The sequence below is a fragment of the Solanum stenotomum genome, chromosome 12 (assembly GCF_019186545.1).
Source record: "Solanum stenotomum isolate F172 chromosome 12, ASM1918654v1, whole genome shotgun sequence".
Lineage (NCBI taxonomy): Eukaryota > Viridiplantae > Streptophyta > Magnoliopsida > Solanales > Solanaceae > Solanum > Solanum stenotomum.
In genome coordinates this window covers 21,715,821-21,726,223 of record NC_064293.1, presented here as the reverse complement: position 1 = coordinate 21,726,223, position 10,403 = coordinate 21,715,821, and the positions used below count along the sequence as shown (strand labels likewise).

General features: G+C 36.0%; 1 protein-coding gene across 1 annotated transcript in view; it reads left to right on the top strand.

Annotated features, from left to right (window-relative positions):
- The window catches only part of LOC125847223 (uncharacterized), a 923,078-nt gene that overhangs the window by 8,708 nt on the left and 903,967 nt on the right, over positions 1-10,403 (top strand). The window contains exons 2-5 of the mRNA XM_049526888.1: positions 4,239-4,522; positions 4,619-4,816; positions 5,286-5,632; positions 6,417-6,708. Coding sequence (XP_049382845.1) covers positions 4,239-4,522; positions 4,619-4,816; positions 5,286-5,632; positions 6,417-6,708 — 1,121 coding nt within the window. The remainder of the gene's footprint in view (positions 1-4,238; positions 4,523-4,618; positions 4,817-5,285; positions 5,633-6,416; positions 6,709-10,403) is intronic.

The window sequence follows — 10,403 nt, the reverse complement described above, 5'->3', positions numbered from 1 at the left end:
GGGAGGAAAGCCCATGCACAATTGCTGGTCAAAGATCATTGACTTCTATCGAAGAATGGGAGATCGAAGAGGCAGAGCCTTTGCGCACACAACAACAATTAATTACAGAAAAAGAGAAGGAAGTGTCTGCGTGGGTGAAGCAAAACATGCTGAAACTAGGGAAATTATTAGGGGCGGATTTTCGAGGACATGAGGTCTGGCTATGGAACTACTACTATGTAAGAAGAACAGATTTAAAGGCTCTAAAGAATTAAAAAATTTAGTAGCCTTTGATGTGAAATTCAAGAGTGGGGGGTGTAGAGATAAGGGGAGGAACATCGTGGCCATTACATGATGCAATTCAAACTAGTATCATGGAATGTAAGGGGCTTAAATAGCAGGGATAAAAGGAGGGTAGTCAAGAACATTATGGGGGATTGGAAAGCTGATATAGTTTGTCTACTAGAAACTAAATTAGAGGGGGATATTACAGGATTGATAATGCAACTATGGGGGTAGATGGATTAAAATGGCATGTTTGGAGGCAAGTGGAACTAGAGGAGGGATAATGATGCTATGGGATAGTAGAATTTGGAAAGGTGAAATACTAGAGATAGGTGCATACACTCTTACTTGTAAATTTGAAGCACAATTGCAAGATTTCACTTGCCATATAACAGGGGTGTATGCTCCTAACTGTTATGTGGAAAGAAGATAAGTATGGGAGGAGATTGGCTCAATCAGAGGATTAATAGAAGGTCCCTGGGCAGTTTGTGGAGACTTCAATGTGTCCAGATATGTCTCGGAGAAAAGGAACGGTGTTAGAAGAACAAAGGGCATGAGGGAGTTCTCTGATCTGATTGAAGACATGAATTTAATTGATCTCCATCTTGAGAATGCTAATCTCACCTGGTACAAAGGGGATACTGGGAAAATAGCCTCAAGAATTGACAGGATATTGGTGCCTCAAGAATGGGATGACTCTTTCAATAATATGAAACAAATTGCACTCCAAAGAATAATGTCGGATCATTCTCCGATTGCAATTCTAGGAGGTTCCTGGAAGAAGAACAAGAGTTATTTCACGTTTGAGAATTGGTGGCTTGGCACTGAAGGTTTTATTGATAGAGTGAAGGTGTGGTGGAGTTCTTTTGATTACCAGGGGAGACCTGACTATGTCCTAGCTTCCAAATTAAAAGCCTTGAAACATAAACTGAAAGAATGGAGTAGAAGTGAGCAAGGAAACTTAGGTCAACAAAGGAAGAATGTGCTAGAGAAGTTGGCTACTCTGTACAACATTGCTATAGCCAGAGGCTTAACAGTAGAGGAATCAATGGAGAAGGCATCCTTAATCATGAACTTTGAGTAGCTAATCAAGAATGAAGAGATCTTGTGGAGACAAACATCTAGATCCCTATGGTTGAAAGAAGGAGATAAGAATACCAAATTCTTCAACAAGATGGCTAATGCACACAAGAGATATAACAACATTGACCAACTTCTTGTTCAAGGGAATCTGATCAATGATCAAGAAAGGATTCAAGGGGAAATGGTGGAATTTTACCAAAACTTGTACTCAGAGAATGTCCGGTGGAGACCTGCCAGCAACTTCACAAATTGCCCAAGGCTGACAGTGGAGGAAATGGAAGATTTAGAAAGGGGATTTGAAGAGGAGGAGGTACTGGAATGCCTAAAACAATGTGCAATTGAAAAAGCACCTGGTCCAAATGGGTTTACAATGGGGTTCTACATCAAGTGTTGGGAAGTGGTAAAAAATGATATCATGAAGACCTTCCAGAATTTCTACGAGCAAGGAAGGTTTGAAAGAAATTTCAATGCTACTACCTTCATAGCTCTTATTCCAAAGAAGAAAGGTGCTAAAGAATTAAGAGACTTCAGACCCATCAGTCTGATAGCTAGTATTTACAAGCTATTCTCCAAAGTGCTTACTGAAAGGTTGAAAAGAGTGATGGCAAAGCTTGTGGACTTACAATCAAAGGGAAACAGATTATGGATGCTGCCCTCATAGCAAATGAAGTAATAGACTCCAGGGTGAACTTGAAGAAACCTGGAATCCTATGCAAATTAGACATTGAGAAAGCATATGATCATGTCAATTGGGGTTTCTTATGGATCTGTTAGAGAAGATGGGATTTGGATTTAAATGGAATCAGTGGATTAAATTTTGTATCTCAACAGTGAACTTCTCTGTACTTATTAATGGTTCATCAACAGGTTATTTTAATTCACAGAGGGGCCTAAGACAAGGTGATCCTCTATCACCCTTTTTGTTCCTCTTAGTCATGGAGGGACTGAACAACATGATTAAGACAGCAAACAGGGAAGGTTGGCTAAGAGGATTTGAGGTTGCTAGAGCTGGAAGGGATAGCTTGAAGATAACTCATCTTCAGTATGCAGATGACACACTTATATTCTGTGATGCTGAAGAAGAGCATCTGAAAATACTGAGACTGATCTTGGTAATATTTGAAGGAATGTCAGGTTTACATGTTAACGGGAGGAAAAGCTTCTTATACCCAGTTAATGAAGTGCCAAACATGGAAATCTTAAAGACAATCTTAGGGTGTGAAGTGGGTGCTCTACCGACTATCTACCTTGGATTGCCTTTGGGGGCCAAGTCTATGTCTATGGAAATCTGGAATGGGGTGATTGAGAAATGTGAGAAGAAGTTAGCAAGGTGGAAGTCCCAATATCTCTCCATGGGTGGAAGATTGACCTTGATAAACTCTGTGCTTGATGCACTTCCAACGTATATGAAGTCATTATTTCCTATCCCACCAGGAATCATCAATAGGTTGGATAGCATCAGGAGGAAATTTCTATGGCAAGGGAACAAAGACAAGAAGGGTTACCACCTAGTCAAATGGAAGGCAGTGATCAATGAGAAAAGATTTGGGGGATTGGGGATCAAAAATCTGCTTTAAGAATGAGATGGCTATGGAAATATTCAAATGAAAATCGAAGTCTATGGGTTAGAGTCATTAAAGCTAAATATGAGGAGAACGATAATTGGATGACAAAGGAGGTCACTACTCCTTATGGTGTTAGCTTATGGAAATCTATCAGAATTTTGTGGAATGAATTCAAAGTTAATACCATAGTCAAAGTGGCAGATTGAGTTAAAACTGTCTTCTGGAAGGATGATTGGCATGAAGCAGGCAACATGGAGACATTATTCCTAGATATTTATAACTTAGTTTTACATCAACAGAGCACAATAGCAGAATTGTGGACACCTCAAAGGTGGAATTTTGTGTTCAGGAGACACCTGAATGATTGGGAAATACCAAGAATAGCAAAATTCTTCAGCACCATTGACCAATTCAGTGGTTTGAAGGCTGGACAAGACATCCTACAGTGGCAGGGAAATAGTAACGGGACTTTTAAAGTAAATGCAGCCTACAGGAAGATGAACCAACCAAACCAGCTGATACTTCGATGGCCTTGGAAACACATATGAAAAGCCAAAATCCCACACAAAGTAGCTTGCTTTGTCTGGTTATTGGCTAAGGAAGTAGTGCTGACACAAGATAACTTGATGAAAAAGGGGATCCCTTTATGTTCGAGATGTTTTTTTTTGTGGGGAAACTGCAGAAACAGTGGTTCATCTATTTATACATTGCAAGGTCACAAGTCAACTATGGAGATTATTCCTATGTCTCAAAAACATAGCTTGGTCCATGCCAGGGAAAATCACAGAAGCATTACACAGTTGGGAAGAAGCAGGAGTTCACGCTAAAAACAGAAACAACTGGAGAATTGTACCTGCAGCTATATGGTGGACAATATGGAAGGAGAGGAACCTTAAGAGTCTTTGAGAATATGGAGTATTCTATAGACAAGTCAAAATGAATTGTATTTTGACTTTATGTTTTTGGTGTAACCAGATATACTCTAATGATATTGTCTCTATCATTGATGTCTTAGACTCATTATAAGGATAGGATAGTAGATTTTCAGTTCTTTTGTAAATATGGTTTCAGTACAACCCATGTACTGTGTTACAGAAATAGAAACAGTTACCTATGTCAAAAAAAATAATTTGCATCTTGCTGATGTGCAATATATATATATATGTAAAACAGTGCAGAACAAAATTCCTTTTGTAGCATACTTGCCTCCATCTGAAAGCATTTGTTCGTTAATTTGTTCTCAATGTGTCTTTACACTATCATGTTCATCAATTCATTCAAAATTGCTTGGAGAAGGGATTATAAACTGTCTGACCACTTTACTAGGGACCAAACAATTAGAGGATCATATTTATACCGAGATAAGAGGAAGAATTAAAGAAGATGGCATATCTGCACCCATGCGGAGAGGATCATACTTTTACTACAGGAGGAACTTGGAGGGTAAGGAATATGTCCAACATTGTAGATGCTATGTGCCTACAAGTGGAGCTCCAACATCTGTTTATGATACGATGCCAACTGGACCTGATGCTCCTTCTGAGCATATTATCTTGGATGAGAATGTGAAAGCTCTAGAACATGCATATTACAGTATTGGTGCTTTCAAAGTAAGAACATGTCTTCTGTGCAGATTCTTATTGCTATTCCATGTCTCTTGTAGCTTTATAGCTTATCTTATTTCATCATGATTCTCCTGTCTTCAGGTCAGCCCAAATAACAAGTTAGTTGCATATGCAGAGGACACAAAAGGGGATGAAATATACACTGTTTATGTTATTGATGCAGAGTCTGGAATGCTGGTTGGGAAACCTCTGGTTGGTGCCATTACATCATATCTCGAATGGGCAGGTGATGACGCATTGGTTTACATCACAATGGATGAGATCCTTCGACCAGACAAGGTTTGGATTTCATTGGAGCCATTGGATATAAGTGATTTAGTTTCCTCCAGTAGCATCCAGTTTCCAACTTTGTCTGTTTTTTTATTATGATATATTCTTTATGCTCCATAGTTGTAATTCAGTTTGGTAGAATGTCTTATGCTAATAATAATGTCCAGTGCTGTCCAAATAGAAGCCAATCCTCCATCCAAAGATGGATTCTTAATAGAAAAAGTTGATTGAAGAGATTTAATAGAGTTGTTGAAATCATTGAGGGTATTGTTTGTCTTTGGCATGCTTATCGTGGTGAGCCTTAGAACTTATGTTTTCTCTGTTTGTCAAAATAAGTACCTCTACCTACATATATGTTCTACTTGCTAAATCGTTTCTGTTGGCTTTATAGCTAGTTTTATGGATTCGTCTGGTTGAAATTTATCTTACTTTTGCTTATCCAGGTTTTCTTTCTCTTGATTAATATTAGTTTTGACAGGTCTGGTTGCATGAATTGGGAACTAACCAGTTAGATAACTCTTGCCTTTATCATGAAAATGACGAAACATTTTCTTTGGATCTTCAAGCATCTGAGAGCAAGAAATATTTATTTATTGCATCTGAGAGTAAAATTACAAGATTTGTCTTTTATCTAGACACTTCAAAACCTGAAAATGGATTGGTGGTATTAACATCACGTGTGACTGGCATTGACACATCAGCTAGTCATCGTGGAAATCATTTCTTCATCAAGAGGAGAAGTGATGAATGTTTCAATTCAGAATTACTTGCATGCCCTGTGGAAAACATATCTGCTACCACTGTTCTCCTTCCTCACCGTCCAAGGTAATTATTAAAGAGATGACCAATTTATTGACAGTTCAAAAAACTTTGCAGGAATTATTTTGTCTTCTAATTGTCAATTTGTATGTCTATCATTGATGTTTTAGATTCATTATAGATAGAGGTGGTAAAATTCTAGAGTTCTCTTGTAAATATGGTTTCAGTGTAGCACTGTTTTGGTTCTTTGAGATCATGCTCTGTTACCAATTTCAAAAAGAAGAAAAGGTAAGCAACTAGAAGCTTCTTTAAAGATTTTCACAGGTTAATATCATTGCTGAATGTGCAATGAACTCGAGAAGTCTATCATGACCTCAATATCATTTGCAATCACCATGTTACACCTACAAATCAGTAAAGAGATGCATCTGTACTTAATAGTAATTACAAATTCAAACTGGAGATTTGCAACATTCATGCAATAGAGCCGTAATGCACTGAACCCATGTGTGCTAACCTAACATATGTTCAAGTCCAACATCATCGTACATACCTATTTGAACCTTCAAATCATGAATCTAATCTTGTTTACTCAAATTGTTGACTTTGGTCAACTCTAAGTACTTCAAGTTTGTAGTTCAAGTGCTCCAAAAGTCTTTTGATATCTCTTGAGCGTAGATTTTCTGCTAACTTACCTATACCTGGGTAAAGTCCTGTAAATTTTTGGAAAAAACATAAGAAATGGGCAAAGGGGTTGAGAAAGCTATTCCTCTTCTAGTCTATTTTGTGAGTACGAAATATTATGGAGCTATTTCATGATTATGGCTCATTAAATTTGGTTGTCATGCAGCATTAAGCTCCAGGACATACAACTTTTTACCGACCATCTTGCTGTTCATGAACGTGAAAATGGTCTACCCAGAATTACTGTATATCACCTTCCTGCTGTTGGAGAGCCACTAGAAAGACTTCAAGGTGGTCATGCTGTTGAATTTGTTGATCCTGTATACTCTGTTGATCCATTAGAATCAGAATTTGAATCCGGTGTACTCAGGTTTTCCTATAGCTCAATGAGAACCCCACCTTCTGTATATGATTATGATATGGACACAGGGGTTTCGGTGCTGAAGAAGATTGAAACGGTGAGTCACATGAGATGTTACTTATGATGATAATTTGAGTTGGTTTTGTTTTGAGTCAGTGTATTGACTCATTGAAAAGTAGCCTTTTCTGCCTTTGCTTTTGTTTATGAGTACACTTTTTACATCAAACACATGCTCTACTTTTCTTAACATTAAACAAGCTTTACTATCTCTTAGCTTGTAGCTTTTTTCCTTTTACTCTGATCATGTATTTTAACCATTTCCTTAATGTCTGTTTATTTTTATTAAGTGAACTTAAAATAAACTTCTAGCATCTAAATCATATTATAGAAGCAAGTGCTATTTCATTTTACTCATTTTGGCATGAATTCCATCTGATATGGTGTGCTTATGTAGCTTATGGTTTAACTTTAGCTAACACCTTTGTAAAGAAGGATCACACATGGTAGGCCACATTTAAAAGCTGTGGTAACATAGTAAAGTATAATTCGTCATAATTAGAAGAAATGATTGGGTCACATACTACAACTCCAAAAGAGTGGAGGCAAAAGGAGAAAAGTTGTACGCAGTTGAGATTCAAGAATTCTGTGGTGGAACCTATGCTGCTTGGACCTTCAATATTTTCCGCTACACCCATGTTGATCTGACACGATTTGGTTGTGGTTGTGGGATCCACACTAGATATGGTCAACTTACTTGGGGCGCTTTGACTACATCTATGATCAAGAATTATAAAACAATTGGGTATTTGGCTTTGGGCTTTAATATATATAAATATTTTTTAGATTAAGTATGAGAGCACTTCCTTATTACACAAGATGTCTTGTGAATAGAATATTAGGTGTTTATAAAGAATTAAAATTATATTAGTTTTAGTTCAATAACTTTATGTAATTGAATTATATACATATAGATGTCTCAGTAATTGGGTGTATACGAGCACCTTATCTGCACTTATCCATTGCCCTGAATCCTAAAATTTATGTGATGTTAGTTGTTACTTTCTCAAAAAAAATAATTTATGTGATGAAGAATCCAACCTCTAGATCTGCACTGAATTCGAGCAAACATAGATGCAAACTTTTTTTTGGTAAGGTCCAATTTTATTAATGAAGAACCAAGTTGGTACAGATAAGTACATGAAACAAAAATATTCCTAGACTATCAAATATATCGCTGTTACACCAAAAATATAAATAATGCAAACAAGTATTTTTTAATTCTTGAAATATGCATCCGTTTTCCTTCAAAGCAACCCTTGTTATTTCCAGAAAATGCATATGGGAATTGTTCTCCAAATTTGCTCAATTTTTTAGACATCCTCGACTTTGTTAGCATTCCAATGAACTCTTGATATCTTTAGAGGCATTGACCATGAAACACCAGTCACATTAAGAAGCAACTCTCAACATTCCTTGGACACTGCAATTCAAGAACAAATCTTCTTCACATAGGTAGCATGTAATACTTGGTGCAGAACTTCTCTTCCATGGATTATTCTGAGTTAAACAAAGCCTCCCAAGTGATAGTCTATCCAAAACAAGCAGCTTCGACATGAGCTTTAGTTTTCCAGTTAGTCTTCCAAGGCCATTAGGTACCCTAACCCTAAGTTGCACAGACTCTTTACTTTCGATGCCACATCTGTGTCGGATTATCCAAAAATACACTACTTTTGGAGAATCCGACACACATCCGTTGACATTTTTGATGAGTTTGAGCAACATAGCTCCGATCCTAAGTTTTATAGCAGCAAATTATGGCAGTTCTTAACAGAGAACATTTTATCTTGTTATTCAGTCAAATCAAGCCATCCACTTCAGTTTGAACAATTGAGATAGACTCCACCTGTTGAATAAGTTTGACAAAATTCTTTTGGCTGCCAATTGAGATTAAACATATGAGCTAATCTCAATACTCCTTAATACTATACATATATATCTCAAAGTTGATTGGTTATTGAACATGAGTTATCTGATGAAACTTTTGGAAATATGATAGCGCTTAGACTCACACACATTACAAAAGTGTCAATAAACTAGCTTAGAGTCATGCCTGGTAGATCTACTATAGAGGTAACGAGAACCAGAAGAAGTGGTGGAGAATAATTTCACACTGCATTTGGTGGATTGTCTAGAGAGAGGAATGATTGATGTTTTGAAGATGATACAAACCAACTTGTAGATTTATTAGGATCACTATAAGTATTTTTGTGTAGTACTAGTTGCTCCTTTTTGAAGGTCTCTAGCATGTCCTTAATGCTAAGGATTACAACACTGCCCGTTGCATTTATTTTTTTTAAAAAGAACGTGCGCACAACTAGTTTAATCCTTATTCAAAGAATGAAAACTAAAGTAAGGCCAGACGAAATGTAATGCCAATAATGTGGACATCATTGCTTAGTTTTCTTGGAGAATAGCCTGGCAAATGACCATGCCACACATAGATTAAAATAGGATAACTGTGATAGAGGAGTGTACGAGAGAGAATGATGGGTGTCTAGGGCTTAACACATGCAAAATAAGCGTTGTGGACATGCAGATGTGAAGATATATATATATATATATGATAATGTAAGTGTTAGAATAGGAATAAGAACTAGAATACTATATTGAATCGTACTTGAAATAAGAATATTATTTTTATATATATATATATATATATATATATATATGATAATGTAAGTGTTAGAATAGGAATAAGAACTAGAATACTATATTGTATCATACTTGAAATAAGAATATTATATAAAATCCTACTTGGAATATGAATAGTATATATAATCCTCCTTGGCAAAGGATTGTAATATAGTGTTTGTAAATAGAGTACCAATGTAATATAGAAGATACACAATTCGATAATATTTTTCTCTTATACTTCTCACATGGTATCAGAGCTTCTATGATTTTGATAGAGAATCAAACAAGCTTCCAAAGCGCGAGTGGTTATTACTCTTATAGTCGCCCGTCTCGCCAATGATTATGTTAGCAAAAGTTGGGGCAATACTTAGTATATGCTTGAAAAATAAGCATGTTGAGAAAGACTGATTTGAGAAGCATTCACCATGCTTCTTTGATGATGGTTGATAACACTTATAACCTTTTTGAGTAGGAGAATATCCTATGAGAACACGCTTAGGAGAATGTGGGTCTAATTTGCCTCTATTTTGAGAATGGGTATGAACATAGGCAACACTTCCGAAGATTCTAGGAACTAATTTATTGGAAATTTCAAAATTTGAAAAGAAATTCCGATTAATATCAAGCGGACTTTTAGGGGTTGTTTGGTAGGGAGTATTAGGAGAAATATTCCATGTATGATGTATGATATTATTTAGTACTATGTTTGGTTGGATTTGGGCCTATGTCTTATTAATCTATACACCTTACATGATATTATAGGATGTATAACTAATCCCTTTCATTTGGTGGTATTAGTAATACATAGGATTTAATACCATGAGATTAATCTACTTAAAGAAAAAAATACCCATCAAATTCTTGTAATCATTTTATTTGTTTCTTGATTTTATGTTTTATATTTGTACTAGTAAATTTATTTAAATTAATTAGCTTATAAATTTTATTATTTAGAGAGAGTTGTCTGTTGTTAAATAAATCCAATACAAATCAATAAAATATTTGAAATGTGAGTTGTTTAACATTTACTAATTGAAAAGGCAAATATGTCACCATGTGATCTTAATTGAATATATTATTTGTTGATATGTGTGTGTG